Consider the following 17,659-nt stretch of genomic DNA (forward strand, 5'->3'; position numbering starts at 1 on the left):
ATACATAATATACATAAAAAACACCCAGACCGATACAATCATGTAGTTATACAAATGTTTGTATCATGCGAGGAATCAAACCCGCGACCATTGGAAGTAAATCTGTATGCTAAACCGCTAGACCACGGAGGCCATCGATTATTATTATTAAATTGTTAATCTAATTCGTTTGAGAAGGGGGAAGATTGTTAGTAATAGGAACTAGTAACGCCCATTGCTAGCAATGTACCATGTCAGGTCGACCTCCACGCGGTTCCCCCTGGAAACCATCATGTTAAATTCCTGGTGAATTTGCACGATGGGCTAACTGACCTGACCTCATGTTCATCTTATCATCCTCCACTGGTGCCCCGCCAGCGTAAACCGTTAGCGCAGGCGGGTGCACCATTCCATTATCAACCCTCAAAAAAAAAAAATTCGTTTGAGATGCCATTTATTAACAACTGTCACACTTAACTAGACAACAAACGGCAAGACGCTTCGCCAATGCTGAAGGAGCCTTAAAACACCGGGGTTTATACCACCGAGGCACACTTTGTAATAAGTCCTCTGCTTGGGTACCTCTGTTTACCTATGTTAGCTGTTAAGCTTTCTTTGTAATCTGTTTTAGTTAAAGGCAATGTTATTGCAAGATAAGCGTCATAACATCTTAATTCTCCGGAATGGCAACGCATTAGAGGTGCCACGGGCTTCACATGACGACGTAACGTAACGCTATTCATATTACCTAAAGCAAAGTATTAATTAATTAACTGATATTACACAGTTTAGTATGAAATTTATTAAACTAAAAGTAAGCTGATAAGGGTGCAATAAAGTGTCAAATTCTTACATCCAGGGTTAAACAAATCGCTACTAGCTGCGTAAAAATTTCTTAAAAATGTCATGTCCGAAAATCGCTCTTTATATAACTTGTTTTTACCAAGAGATTATTTTTTCTCATGACATAGGTATTAAACAATCTTTTTAATTTAAATTATTTCTTCAATTGTTTGATTCAACAATTTCGGTAAAAAAATTGTTTCAACGTTAGATAATTAAAAAAAATAGTATAGTATAGAACTCCTAAATGTAGGTACATTATTTGTTGCAAAAATAAATTTAGAAATCGGTCAGATGTAAGCGAAGTTAGCACATTTCCATTAGGAACTCTCAATTTCCTCAATTCATTAACAATTTGTATACAATTGAAGAAATTCCCTATGAGATATAAAAAAAATCGATATTAAAGGCTGGTAAATAGACTAATTTGGCCTAAGTTATGTATCTGTACCGAAGCTATTTATAACCATGTTACGACCCTTAGCAGAGAAAAAGTGAAAGAAAGTAATTACTGTAATATTTTGAGAGGGCGATGGGACGCCATCCCATTTAATTTAATTAATAAAGGATGAAACCGCGGCATACGGTTAGTTTTCAGTAATTACGTAGTACCTATTATCTATATCTTAAATTATTTATGTTATTAAAATACTTTGGCTATCTAGAAATACACACTTATCTGTCGTTTACACTGGATCACGTACGAGATTTGTGCGGTAATTTTGAAGCACGTTTCACTCGTACACTCGATTTGCTGAATAAGCATTTACATATTCATTGAATTCTTATGCTTTTCCCCCAGGTTTATATAGATACCGTCATTACCACAGTCCATTTAGTAAGTTACGTTAAACTAAAGAGTGATGTAAGGAAAGACATACCAGATATACCTGTTAATTTTTGTGTAAGTAACATTTTCATACACGGGGTTTTGGTGTCATTTTTAGTAATTAGCAATGTCTATTTATCTTAATCTTCAAATTTAAATTAATCTTTTAGAAACGCATGATCTTATATTTTTATCTGATTGATGGAAAAAGAAGAGTGCCTAATATTTTCGCTGTTGGAATAATGTAAAGAAAAAAAGCATGAAAAATATTGTTAATATTATAAATAGCTAACTACCTGTTAATTAGGTATTTATTTTAATAAGAAAAAGATTAGAACATACTATGTTACTGTCTTTTTCTGTTGTGGTTCTTATAGATGACTGTTTAGGCATAACTAAGTAACTAGGTAACAAACATACGAACATTTTTCTAAAAAAGATTCAACTTTATTGAAAATCTTACTAATAAGATTACCAATAAAATTGGAATAATTATTATCTACTAGCTGTTGCCCGCGAATTCGTCTGCGTTTCCATCGTTTTTCGAAAAATAAGTAGCCTATGTCCTTCCTCACGGTTCAGTGGTTTTGATGTGTTTTTCTAACATTTCCCTTCACTGCTCTGCTCCTATTGATCGTAGTGCGATGAAAAGTATACTATACATATATATAACCTGCCCAGGAGTATGAAGATTAATTGTACCCATTTTCGTTAAAATCCGTCGAGTAGTTTTCGTTTCTATAACTAACATACAGACAGACAGACAAAAATTTTACTGATTGCATTTTGTTATGATAGTTATTTTGGAAACACTTTTATGTACAGAATTGACCTCTCTACAGAATTATTATAAGTAAGTAGATATATAGATATAGATAGAAGATAACAGAATCCTCTTCTATTGTTTTAAATATTTTCTACTTGTAATTTTTAAAGCTTGTAATATTTTTATTTTAATTTCTACCAGTTTGTTCTTAAACTTTTCTTACAGTATGAAAGTCAAGAAAGCCCTGCAGGCGTAATTATAGACTTTACTTACGTGTAATTTATAAGAAACACAATAAATATTATTATTTACTCTTACAGGTTGTTGAAGTGGATATAATAATTAATAATTAGCAAAAATGGTTGGTGCACGCATATGGATGTTGTTGGTGATTTGTTTGTATCTGTTTACTGATACTGAGGGCCGCAGGAAGCTCAAACGAGATCAATACGAAAGTTTGAAATCTGTTGAAGATGTTGACTTTAATGACGATTACGGCGAGGTATGTCGTTATTTTTATTGATTTCTTTATACATGTAACTAAATAGTAAACGAGCTATGTCTATAACATTGTTTAGACAAAGCCCGATCACAATTTCTACACGAAATACATATTGGTAAGTTATGTATGTATGTTTGTTTACGGTAATTTCAGAAACAGCTTAACAGGTTTAATTAATGCTATGTAAACTTTAGTTTTCCTTTACAACTTACTATTTGCCTTTTCCATTTGATACAAATAAGTGAATCGAATCTTAATAATTTTGTTCCACAGAAAATAATTATTACACATATACCTACTGTATATAGTCGATCAATGTATGTTGTCGATCTTCATTTGTGTTGATTATTTCTTCTTATACGCTGGTGATTGTCCTAGCTGGAACCTTGCCAGTGCGGCGTATTCATGTCGCAACAGGTAGGCGTGAAGGAAGGTCGCCGGAGCAGGCCTCGTGGTCCCCCGGAAGGCGAGCCAGTGGTTACCTACGACACGGACTCCCCAAGCCTGCCTTGTGGTGGTGGTGGCTTCAAACATTGTGTTAATAAATGTCTTGATGTGGTATGTACAGTGTACATTAATCCTTTTTAATATTAACTTTTATCTAAGGAGGCAATATGTTATTCTAGCAGGTCCCGTGAGGTAATCACAATATCTTTAATTACTTTTATATGACAGACACGTGGTACTACAATTTTGTAGGCATAACAATTAGGTAATAACAACAAGTAATATAAATTATCTACTTCAAGTAAGTATAACAATTTATCAAAGAAATTTAGATGACGGTGTCTGTTTCACCACATAAGAAAAAAAAAGAAATGCGTAATATATTATCTACATCACGACACCTAACCCCCATAAGGACCACAAGGATGATTTGTCCATGAGCCATTCGAAACTTCTCCTATTTTTGCTTTATTTTGTACTAACATTTACCCGCGGCTTCGCTCGTATTGAATCAATTTTTTTTTAATAAAAAGTATCCTATGATCATTCTAATACACTCAAGAACAAGTGTACAAAATTTCATGATGTTCGGTTCAATAGTTTTTGCGTGAAGGGGTAACAAATATCTCTACTTTCAAATTTATAATACTATATTAGTAAGGATGTCTAAGTATATATGAATATATATTGTTACAAAATTGAAATGGCGAATAGAAATTTAAATACAACTACATATTATAAAAAAATGTATCTTATATAACATTTTTTCCAGATATTGAAATACCTCCCTCGTGCCGGTCCCGTCATATGTGGGGCAGTAGAGCGGGATATACACCGAGAGAAAGCTTACCTCTTCATCAAGAACTGCGGCGGGGAGTGGACACCTACCAGCTTCTCAGCCGGAAAAGAGTTCTGCTGTACTGACGGGCAGCATCACAAATGTTAAAGTATTTAGTTGTAATATTTGATCTCTTATACGATTTATATCGAGACACTACAGACATTTGAAATCTATAACAAGTTTCTTATCTATTTTGCATATTTATCTAATTTAATTTATTTTTGTAACGTAGGTATACTTTAGAATAAAATCAATAAGGCAATTAAATCTCCGAATATTTATTGTTCGTCCTTACTATTTCGGAATCTATATAAATATAGGAATGTAATTCTGATATAGGAATATAATACAGATTTTCCTATTATTATTTTATTATACATTTGTCCACAAGTAGGTATCTCCTATACTTTAACGTCGGTACAGCGGCTTGCGTATTTTCATCAAAGGCATTTTATTTTGTCACACTACAAATATTTGTATACCAGGTTACCAGGCTTTTTTAAATAATAATGAATATATGTTTTTTTACGTATATAGAATGTATTTAGTCACGTTGCGTATATATCAGTTGTTTAGTCTCAAATGTGCAAGCTTGGACTAGATGGCGCTGTTCGTGTTCAAGACTTTTTTTACTATTATTTCTTTCAATATTATAATAACATACACAAATGAAATCGGTGTAAATATGGGTACACAATCAATTTGGAAATATATTATTGAATAAATGTTACTTCTTGCTAGTTTCGTTTATTGTTATTTACAATACTTTTAAATACTACTTATGTTCCTATTTTAGTTTATTAGGTTCGTTTTGTAATTTATTAAAGTCAATTAAGTTTCAAATTAACATAATCTCAAAATTGTAGTATATATAGCAGTGCCGGATTAAACTGCGCGGGACCTGGACAGTAAATGAATCATAGAGCCAGAGTTAAGTTTGGTTTTAGTTTCAAATTAAAATCTCCAATCAGTAGACTTTGACAAATTTATAAAAAACCTGATTATTTTTTTGTTGTCTTATATTTAGACAGTGATTTCGCGGGGCCCGTAGCTTTTTCTACTTTTGCTACTAGTCTAATCCAGCACTGTCGTATAATAGAGGATATAGACCGCTGGAGGAAACTATGACAAGAGTTGCGCTCGCGATGTGATCCGGTGAGCGTAAACTAATGTACCACAGAGCACGTTTCCGTCACTAGAAACAAAGTAATTTTTGTAGGAATCTTTGATACAATATTTTTAGCACAGAATATTTGCAAGGAATTATTTTCGAAGATCCATATAATGAAAATAATTAAACGTAAATCTTTTTTGAGTGAAACTATGCAAGTTTCTACTTTTTTTGAAACGTTAGAAGTTGTTACATAAATAGAGCTCATGAGGAGTAACTCTTATAAAAATTAGTGTTCATTGCTCTGTATCACAGAGCTACTGTTCGTTGCGTCTGAAATGGTAATTTCGCTATCTACGTGCAGGAAGAGTTATTTACTTAAATTATGTTTTATTGCTTGTATTAAGAAAAACAAAACTAGTTGTTATTATGTTGAGGTTTAGTTTAAAATGGTACTTGTTTTCTATATACTGTATTGTAGAAATAATTTCGAATATGTTCTAGTTCTAGTATATTTTATGTATTATTATTATATTTATATGAAGTCTAAGATAGTCTTAAGACACATGCATCACATGTCTATAGTTTCATTTAAAGGTTTAAATAATTTGGTGTATAGTATTTATAAGTCATAATTAATTTGATTTTAATGTATTTAATATACATATTTATGTAATTTTGATTTTAATATTTGTATAAAAATATTTTATTTGCATAATAATTTTCTTATTTATTTTAAGTTTCTTTTTACATTGCATATTTTTTTCTATAGACATCAAAATTAGAACATATATCCATGGTAATAGAATTTAATGTTGTATAGAAAACTAAATTTATCTACAAAGTGCAAACTTCAGCCAATAGCTATCAACTGCCAGTCTTTATTTATCGGTATTTTTGACACCTCACCCCTTCTAAATATCGTATTTAATGCGAAAGTGTGTCTATCTGCCTGTTACTTATTTACGACTAAACGGCTAAACAGATCTTAATGTAATTTGAAGTTTTTTTAAACCACGGTGGCAAACACTCATACGGCCCATGTGATGTAAATGGTAGCCTATGGAAGTGAAGATGTATTGTATTATGTGGAAGGACCTAGGCTACCTAAATAGTAACTAAAAAAGTAGTCGAAGTCACGTGTAACAACTAGTCTCTGCGTTTTTTGAACCCGGGCCCGGATGGTCGTCTGTCATGTAGGGAGGGGTTATGTAGATGCGTAGGAGCTGTACCACTTGTGTGTACTGGTCTCAATGAAGTTCACTTATCAAGGACTAGAGTAAGTAGCGTGGTACTAGACGGCGGTGCGGGCGCTGCAGGCGGGGCGTGGGGAGGGGCACGGTTGACCCGGATCGTGTAGGGTGAACAACCCCGCCACGTGCCACTTTCTAAAAAGAAACGCGCGTCGTCCGCGCATCCTTGCGTGGACAGCGGGATCACTACTTTTCTGTTAGATATGAACGACAGATGTGATTCTATTTTTAAATCTGGATACATATATATATATATATATATATATCTAATTTTACTAATTGTACAAAAACTAGGTGGCACACACATTGGATTTTCTATCTATTTTTTAGTTTTGATTAGTCCTGGATATTTTGACTAATACGATTCTAGATTTTTTTAATAGATGATAACAGGATGGTACTCTCACAGTGGTAAAGATATTTTTTTATGAAAGAATATAGTTTGAAGATGAAGTCAGTCAGATCAGCTTGCCTATTGTCGTCAACAGGAATTATCTACGATGATTTCTGAAGGGGCCCGCATGGAGATTGACCTAATATTGTACTAGGAAATGGTGACTAAATTCCCAAAACAATAGTTTTATGTCTCTTTGTCTATTGTCTATATAACAAATTATACAATTTCACTTAAGAGTACTCTGAATCTGGTCTAACTCAAAACTAATAGACAGATACAAAATACGAGTTACATTAGTTTAATTAAATGCAAATTATGAAAAGTTTTTTTTTAAATTTAGTTTCGCTCGAGGGAGGCTTCTTATATGTATAATTGTATAAACTGTCAAGATAACTCTCGTCTTGTAAAAACGGGGAACTAACTATGTTTTGCTGGATGGATGTAACGAGACGGTAGAAAAGAGCGATATGGAGGCCATATCTTGTGTAAATTTCAGAAATATAACCCAAATTACGAGATATTATGTACATTCATCAACAATGCATAAATTATAAAAAATAGTACCAGTATATTTTTTCACGACTATGAATCTAGCAAATAAAATAATGGAGAGTCCATCATTGTGTTATTTGATGCAGTCTTAAGATGACACCAATATAAGAGGATATTGGTAGAAACTATGATGGAAGCATAAGTCCTCAGTTTTATCAGTCTCATAAAAAAGTTGCGTTTAATCATCGTTAGCCACAGGCGTAGGTAGGTAGGACGTAGCCCAGCTACCGTCACTTGTTTCTGACCCACGGGGCGGGAACTGCGGCAAGACTTATTTTTTTAATTTATGCAAAGTACGAGTAAGTATATTGTCAAGCATAAAAGTTTTGGATACGTCCATGCACCAAATTCTATCAGCCTCTAAAGATGAACCTCTATACAAATTATATCTTATATCTCGATATGGACATTAATATTTATAAATTATAAGTTTGGAGGCTCTGAAGCTCGCTTGGAGGCAAGGGAAAATACAAATTAATTTATATTCTTATGTATTTAACGTTCATGCATCCGGGATCCTTCACCGTCAAAATTCCAAGTAAAGTTATATGAATACAAATGCAATTAATAACATTTGAACTGTATGTCAATACAGGAAAGGTAGATTATGTATTGTGTATTATTATGACTTTGTGACATTTCGTAATATTTCTGAAGCTGGATCTACAATTGTGCCTTAAAGAACTCCCCTACACATGTAGTATAGAATATTTAGTTTATTGCACGTGTTTGAAAGATAACAAGGAGTTTTCATTGATTGCGCCCTCCACCCTTTGGCCCAGATATCTTTGGTTATCTGTACTTACTGTTTGTAGGGTAAGCAAATTCTTTAAATGAATTATCACAACTACATAAAATTCTCAGAATTAATACAGTTAGCATGATGGATTAGAAAACGAATTATCGACATAGAATATAGCTGTAGTGTTTAAATTACAAGTCATGAATTATTATTTGTTGTATTCAAAAGCGCGAACATTTAAATTGATTATACTGTCCGTATATATAGGTGTTACTTCTTGGAAAATATCCAATTCGTTTATGTTGATGCACTTTGTGGCATAGAAAGTGTTCGCAAATTTTAATTTCAATTTTTATGAAACTGGGGATGGTAAATAAGATGGCTGTCGACACAAATTTATTCGATTACAAATATACCTCCTCTACTAATGTTATAAATTAGTGTGTTTTATTAATTACATTTTGACGAATGTTTAATAAGGATGTGATGAGAGATGTGATGTGAAAATACACTGTATCACGAGGACAGCTAGAAGAATAGTCATCTTATACCTACTTAAAAATAACTACTAATATTTTATAAACATCATCAACTAATAATCTAATAATATAATTGCTCTGACAGTTTTCAAGATATTACAAAATCTAATATACCTAGGTACTTACCTGTTATAATTCCATCTACATGGATAATTAAATCCATTATTAGTATATAAAAGCAAAAGTAAGCAGAAGAAATAGAACGTTTGAAGATAGGGACAAGACTAGAACTTCTATTACGAAAAAATCAATCGGGTAGTTTTTTGTATTGAATTTGTCGTTCCGCCTGAGCTTAGGGTATAAGAGAGCACCAGGCTGAAGATAAGACGAGTATGAGGTTAGAAGAGTTACCTCATCGTAATTTCACGAGGAATTAACCACGCGTCCAGGGATACCATATGGGGCAATGGGGTCTCTAGTCCCTAGTATTACTAACAATTCTTATCATTCCCAAATAAACACTTTATGAAAGTCAGCAATGGTACATTTCATAAATCTTATAGTTTCATAGTCATCGTTACTTTAATCGATGGGAATTTAGAGTAAAGGCTAAAGATTAGTATTCATTGTCTACAAGCAGAATCTACTCAAATTCTCCTTTCCCAAGGATCTAAGGTGTAATTAAATAGTGGTAATCACAAATCAAATATACAATGTTTATTAGAACTGTAGTTTCACTTGTTAGTACAGGAACTACGTAACAATTATAGTGTTAATGGAAGTATGGAACATACTTCGTAAGTCTGAGAGTTATTTTGTTTGTACAATACAATCACCTACATAAAGAATATATGAAATAATTTTCATCATACTGTTGGACGGTTCTTAAAATATAGTATTTGATGGCACCGGAGTTCTGCCTTAGTTCCGATGGTCGTAGTTTGATTACATGGTCAGGGTGTTCTCTTTGTAGATTTATTATTATTTTCATTAATTTGTGTGGTTTTTATTAACTTGTTTAGTACAAGTAAGTAGTAAGTAGTAGGTACAAGTTCTGCCTAGTTTGAAGCTAGATGGCGTTGTATGAATTGCGTTTGGTTATTAGTGTTTGTAATAAAAATGAGAATTCTAGGATTTAGGTGGCAACAATGTACTGGCAACCCTGGGTGCTCAACGTCATCATTCCCCGAATCGGAACGCGGCGCATGACCCCGGCGCGGGCGCAGCGGCCGCGGCACGTAATGTCGCGTTATTGTAATGCGTTGCGCAACCAACGCCCTCCTGAACACCCTCCCCCGCGTCCTCCGCCACCCGCTAGAGCCCCACACTCTAAGAACACTGCCCTCGGTCCAAATGGGTATTATTTTAAATGAGGACTTTGTGTATTCAGCGAGAGTCTTCAATGCTACGCTTAAATTTAATGAAATGTAAATAATATACATACATCCAATTTTAATAAAATTGTCTAAGATACGATTTTTTTACTTAATACAAATATTAATAATAGTTCTATTGCAAGGACAGCGGATAAGTGCACTCACCCTAATCAGCATTAAATTTGGATGGCTGTAACATTCTTACGCGATGTGTGCCAAATAACACAATAATAAAATGCTTTGTTTGCACTAATGTAGAATCAAGCTGATTGACACTATATTTTGCAATCAATAAAGAAATTCACATAAAATACTTTTACATGTATATATTTTAAAAGTAATATAATATACTTTTGCAAAAATTATATTATCTTTCATACAAATTTCTGACAACTAATTGGATAATTGGTTCGATTCCTCTCACAGTGCAAACATTTGTATTCATGAGTATGACTGTTTGTATCGGTCTGTATGGTTTATATTTAAATTATGTATGTATTTTTTACAAAAAATCGAAATATTTACAGGAGTTGTCTACTACCCACAAGTAATACAAGCTTTGCTTACCGTGGGATTAGATGACGCTGTGTTTATTGTCCAAGGTTATTTATTATTATTATTAGCAATTGTAGAGAGATCAAACTAAAATGTACAATAACAAGAACAATGTGCTTTTAACCCCGCGTTTGGGCCGCACTGCGTGTAAAGGTGATACGACTCAAGTAACCAGAAAAGAATCTCCGAATAGACCAGATGTATTAAGTTTGTGTATTTTTGATTCATTAAAAAGGAAAACACACAATTAACAATAATATATAGAATTTATTTACATATATGTATTAAACTATAAGAATGATCAATCTAAATTTGTTGAAAAAATATATAAATCATACAATTAATCATAAAACAAAAATTTTATATAATAGCATATTCACAAAATTTAATTTTGGTAATAGCTAAACTATTTTAGTTACTAGAGGACTTAGTTTATCCGTCATTATGTGAGATACAATAAATATAAGAAATCAATATTTTGATATTACGGAAGTTTGAAGGCACTTTTTCAAACAATTTTTTTTCTGGCGAACTATGGCCAATATAGAATCCTATTAGGTAGTTGTGTAAAACAAATTATCATCCATACTCCTTGGCCTTCCCGTTATGCGGGGTCAGGGCTGTATACTGTATGTATATAATAGGTACATACTAAGTACTTGTCAGAGGAAAGACCTTGACACACGAACATTTGGCAATAATTTCAACTATCGATCAAATAAATATAACATCTATATAAAAAGTAAATTGGGCCGCGTGTTTTTAATGTCAATAAATCTATATTTATACTACATATTATGAATACTACTATTAGTATAATACAAATATATTACATATACCTTGTAGAATGATGTAGGAATATGAATTTTAGCCTTCACTGATTAGTTGATAAATAATAGATATCTCTGGGCGATGGATCTTACAGTTGTTAACAAATATATATATACTTTTAATATCATTATCTATAATAAATGAAAGAATACATTTTTATTCTTTCTTATTTATTTATTTATTTAACACTTTATTGACCAATAAATTATGGTACAAAAGGCGGACTTAATGCTATAGGCATTCTCTACCAGTCAACCTTCAGGAAGTGCAGAAATACTTGATGGTGGCTTAACATTAATTATATAAATAACATATATACAAATATTAGACTAAACTAAAACTAAACAAGAATAGAATACACACGAATATTATAACATATATACACATTCTTAATATGGCTTCTACCTTTAAAGCGTCACTGCACACACCCAGTAGGTACACCTTCGTATTTTAATTAACAGATACTTTTTGTTTCTAAAAAATAATTTTCATAGAGCCTTTTTAGAGTAATTAAGAGCTCAAAGTGACCAACTATGAGCTCTTAATTACTCTAAAAAGGAAAACATCACATCAGATATTGGATTCATTCAAGGAATCCTTATTATTAAGAAGAAAAACAATGTACCTAATTCTTCTTGATTGAAAATGTTTTAGGTATGGTAATTGCAATAGAATAAAAATGACCTATCAAAAATATATAATTAGACAGCTACTTTTTATATTTTGTTTGTAATATGTCTATTTGATGACGATTGTTTACATTATATCATCAATAAAATTTTGATATTCATCGTTTAGAATTAGTTTTAGAAATTGTCCAGGACGCTTAAAACAGACGTTGGCAGTTTTACGGTATGAACTTTCTTAAGACTTAATTTGCATTTATGAGACACTTAGAAGCTATGTTATAGGGGTATAAATTTTAAGAAGCATCATAGATCGACGTGAACGTGAACCGGGCAAGGCGAGAGTGTGGAGTGGAGAGGAGGACGAGGAGAGGGGGCAGGGGGGGACGTCGACACACTTTCGGAAGGGCTCTAAAACACGGACTTTTGTGGCCACCTTTATGACCGTCTATTTGTGGACCTTTGATTTATCACAAATAGCTAAGGGCCTTAAGGCATGGAAAACTATATATATACCTATGCTAATTAACAATGTCATGCTTATATTATAGTTTTAAGTGTTCTTAATAAATAATATCTACCTACAATTAGATAAATAGAAATAGAAAAAATCTTTATTCAAATAAACTTACTAGTATGAACACTTTTGAACAGTCAAATTTTTATCATCTCTCATTGGGAATTTGTTGCTTAAAAATTCTTTTTACAATTAGGTAACATTTATCGTATATTCATTGTTAGAAAAAAATAGTTTTTTTAAATATTTTTCAATAAGTTTAATAATAATGTACACTTTAACAATTACTTACTTATTAATAATAAGAAAACTTTAATAGTTTTAGATCCACTGTTAAAGTTTTCTTCTATTTTTCTGTTTAAAACGCTTGCGTATCCTATACGTACAATAAAATAATTAAAACGTTGTTTTTAGTATAGCGTAGTTCGTAACTATAGCATAATGAAAATTTGTCTCTATATATACTCAAAAAATAATTGTTATTAAATTTGTCAAATACTGCAGATATAATAGAGAAGATCCTTATAGATCAAAAACTAGTCTCTCCTTAGCGATTCTTGCATTATTACAAGTTTCATGGTTCTCAAGACAATGGGCCTAAACAGTACTCGATTGATATATTTATATATGTTTATTACACATAATACAGGGGAAAAAATATATATGGAGGACTTCCATACGGCCTTTTCAACCACCGAACGATAGAGTGTGCAGAGTTGCAGGCGATGCAAATAGTTTACTAATATTATAAACGTGAAATTCTGTGAATATGGATGGTGATTCTGTGGGCTGGATTATTTGTCACTCTTTCACGCAAAAACTAGTGAACGAATTTTGATAAAACTTTACTGTAATATAGCTAGTACATCATGATAACACATAGGTATAAATTTCATGCAGGTGAAACTGCAAGCACTGTTAGTAATAATATAATTATGAGAAAAACATTTATCATTATATAATAGTTGAGTCTAGGACTTGTAAGTATGTTACAATATTATAGTGAAACGACTGTCATACAACTTGAATGACTTTCGCATAGTACAAGTATTCTCATCCTTTCATCGTTCGCAGAAATAGATATATCACCAGGCCAGACAAAAAGTACAAAAAGAAATATTATATGATCATCATACATTCTCAAGGAGACCAAGCAAAACAACATCGCTCAATGTAACTTTGTCTTCAGCAACATCTTGTATATAGATTCATCTATTTTCTTATGGTCATGGCACCATTAAAAATAATTAATCTGCATACTTAATTACATATACCGCTACACAAGGACTCATTAAATAGTAACACTAGCTAGTTAAATAACTATGTACCGTACACCAGTACAATGTACACATTCAGCGCGTAACAGAATCGAGGGAGGAAATAGGATAACGGTGTGCGCCTGCGCACCGCATCTGCTAGTGTAAGAACTTCTCAATATCTCGTACCGTTCAACAATGTATCATTAAAAACAACACCAGTAACGGTGGTCTACTCGCTCCCCTCCTGACTACACTAATCAGACTACACGGGTGCCACTCGGATGAGAAAGAAATGTCTCCTTAAGGTGGATGTTAGTGTTGGCACTTGATGCCTCCGCCCCGCCTCGCTGTGCCGTTCACAACTTTTTGTTATTGCAAATGGAAACTACGTAGACAGTGGGGTAAATCGAGGCCGATACTTAAGTTGTTACGTAGAGATGTAATAGAATCGAGACATGTGAATTTCGAACGCGATTAAGAGAAAAGAGAAACACTCAACTCGACTTAAAGTCGTAGTTTATGTATATTTTTTTATAAATACCAGTTACATACTATTAATTAATTTACAGATTAGGCGAGATTTTATCCTCATAAGGGCATTAAGACAAAACTAATTAGTGTAATCATTGTGTTTTATTCTTCTGGATAATTTTATTAAATTATCCAGAACAATAAAAGAAATGATTACACTAACCTATATAATAAATAGTATCTATATAATAGCAAATACAAGGCGACTGAATTTCAAAGTGTATTCAGAATTTTAAATTATATAAAGTAATAATATAACCTATGTTATTGGAGATGCACAGTTGCACACGTTTGAATAGAATGGTTATCGATTATTTTTAAGTGACGAAAATAATAAGAATATAAATCGTGCAAGATTTTTAAATTTCTCACATTCTGCTTGTGGAATAGAGAACACTCAAAAATATTGTTTATTACCAAAGAGCCTAAAATGAACTACCGTACATACCATACAACCATACTATTTAAGAAAATATATTTTTTTAAATAGAATGGGTGTATGATAAAGGCATGTCGACGTCGTGTTTGTGATTGTTATGAACGTTGGGGCTCCATGGTGTGCCGTGAGAAGCGCTAGCCACTGAATGAATGTACACAAAGCTTATAAACTACGCGGAAACAGCATTACGTCGTGCTCCACCCACTCACAGGCGGACAAACTATAAAAATTAATCATTTTTATTTGAACATAATTCCAAAAACACAATTTAAGACCAAATTCACTGAGATAGAACTTATACATTTATAACCTTCTGGGTTGCCCAGCGGTTAAAAACGCCTGCAAAACAAGAAACGTTAAAATTAAATCATAGTATAGTACCTATATGTAAGTAGTGATATTTATAAATATTGTGTATATGTTTAATTGTTAAATTAATAAAGTTATATTAATTAATATTAATTTTAATCTATAATTAATTATTTATTATATATTATCTATATGTACGATAGGTGTATAAGTATGGTTGCATATGTATGATATATACAATCAGATCAAAAGTAATTATATTTTTTTACATACCTAGTTAATTTTGATAATGCGCCGTCTATGTGAAACTCTGTATGCTTAGGTTGACTTGGGAGAAAATGCCTCAGTCCGCGATATGCACTTTTATTAGTTATTTTGTACATTAAAGTTTTATTAAATAAAATAAAGAAACAAAATATGTGAAAAAGTTGTACTTTAGTAGAAATAAGAATAAGCTTATAAACATACCGTGTAGATTTTATGTTACATCACGTCCGCCATTTGCATAATCAACGTATGTAAGTAATCGTATGTAACTAGCATTCTGCATTTATCGAACTTGAACTTGACTCCGTGAATCGGAACGTTGACAATATCTACCAATATTAACAGTTATATTAGACAGACATAGATAGGTATATCCAACTTCCTCGAATAAATCGGCCGTTTGTTATAGACCAGGGTTGCCAACCTTTAAATTAATCTCGTGCGAAGAAATCGAAAATCTGATATGATCTCGTACATTAGCACAATTTGACCCTCTAACCTCGTACATGATAGTAACATTACAAAATTTCTTAGGTCTTAACCTCGTACAAATTTGTATGAGGGTGAAAATGTCTTCGTACCGAAGGTCAAAATCTTGTATTTGTATGAGGATCCTCATACAGTTGGCATCCCTGTTATAGACCCACACAAGATCACGTGGAATGTTCAGCTTGCGCAAGCGGTCGGGTCCAAACGTTGTTACCGGGGGAGACATAAAAAGAAATATTTTATTACTAGCCACACCGGTCGGTACCACTAAATGTTCGGCGGGAGATAGATTGCCGTGGTGTGGGTGCCGACTGGCACAGCGTCTTTAATCTATTCCGGGTCCTGATTGTACTTACTACCTTTTGAGAATACGGAATTAGCATCAAAGGAAAATCCAACTAATATTGTATACGCTGAAGTTTGAAAGGATAGGTTTTACACGCAAAACAATTTAAATGACGTATTGGAATGAAAATGGCACTTAGAACTTTTTATCTGGATTCACTCGGGCAGCTTACTACAATATTCAAGGTTACAAGAAAATAAATTTATGTAAATGTAAGTAAATATGTGAGATATAGATTTAATAGATGTCGTCACGCATGTACTTTGCGAATTATTTTTTAATTTCAAATAACATTATTATTTTTATGCAATGACGGTAGTTGACAATATTTTGTTTCGTATTAAAATTAGTAGGTATTTAAAGTACTTACATTACAACATTTATAAGTAATAAAAATGTAATTGTATGGGGGAAAGAGGATTATTAGTAACGAGAACTGACCTAGGAATAGGTGACCCTTCTAATACCATGTCAGCTTCACCTCCACGCGGTTCTCCCTGGAAACCATCATGATAAATTCCAGTTTAAATTGTCACGATGAGCTATCTGACCTGATATCGTGCTCATCCTATCATCCTTCACTGGTTCCCCGCCAGCGTAGATAATCTATTAGCGAAGGCGAATGCACTATTCGATTATCATCCATTAAAATATATAATTGTGTACCTATTAGAATACTTAAACATTATCTCAATAGATACACGTATTAAGCTTACTTTAGCTTTATTTATATCCTTATATGTCTCCATGTAACTTAGTGGTTACATAATCATAGTATGGCAACTATTAGTCCATTCAGGTCACGTATCCATCCACAAGTCATAGGGAACCTCTTATTCTATTTGGTAGCTATTAATAAAATAGATATCCCTGTGTCATTATCATTAGGACTCCATTATCCTACAGTTTCCTGATCTTCAATAGGATAAAGAAAGTCTTGTTATGTTGGGAATAGATGACAGTGCAATGTACTAATAATATAACCTAAAATTAAAAAGGGATGAGTGTCGTTAGTATTGTAGATTACAATAAAAATAGTTTATAAATTAGTTTTTACACGTTCAATAGTTTCTAAGCTATATTATTGTAAAGTTTCATTAAAATCCATTCATGTCATGCCTTTTATACTGTAATTTAACTGCCTAATCTCACTGGACAACCAAAACATACCTTATAAAGGTCGCAATAGTTGAGACTGAGGTACCCGGCATAACGACTTTTTAAATATACCCTCGGTGTAATTAATGTATTAACAGCAGTAACGGTTCCTTAAGATCATGAAAAATACAATGTTAATATAAAATGATAAAACAAAATATGATCATACAATGTCCTTATATTTTAAAACGGAATACCTCACGTATGTATTATAT

The 17,659-nt window shown here is 32.6% G+C and overlaps 1 protein-coding gene across 1 annotated transcript; it reads left to right on the forward strand.

The window, feature by feature from the left end:
• Nucleotides 1-1,611: 1,611 nt before the first annotated feature.
• Nucleotides 1,612-4,312, forward strand: LOC131844513 (follicle cell protein 3C-1-like). Its single transcript, XM_059193426.1, has 4 exons — nucleotides 1,612-1,726; nucleotides 2,738-2,919; nucleotides 3,298-3,477; nucleotides 4,139-4,312. The coding sequence occupies exons 2-4, from the start codon at nucleotides 2,776-2,778 to the stop codon at nucleotides 4,310-4,312; spliced, it is 498 nt and encodes a 165-aa protein (XP_059049409.1). The 5' UTR covers nucleotides 1,612-1,726; nucleotides 2,738-2,775.
• The last annotated feature ends 13,347 nt before the right edge of the window (nucleotides 4,313-17,659 follow it).

Source organism: Achroia grisella, unplaced genomic scaffold, assembly GCF_030625045.1.
Source record: "Achroia grisella isolate CSIRO2021 unplaced genomic scaffold, CSIRO_AGI_Agris_v1 utg402, whole genome shotgun sequence".
Taxonomy (NCBI): Eukaryota; Metazoa; Arthropoda; class Insecta; order Lepidoptera; family Pyralidae; genus Achroia; species Achroia grisella.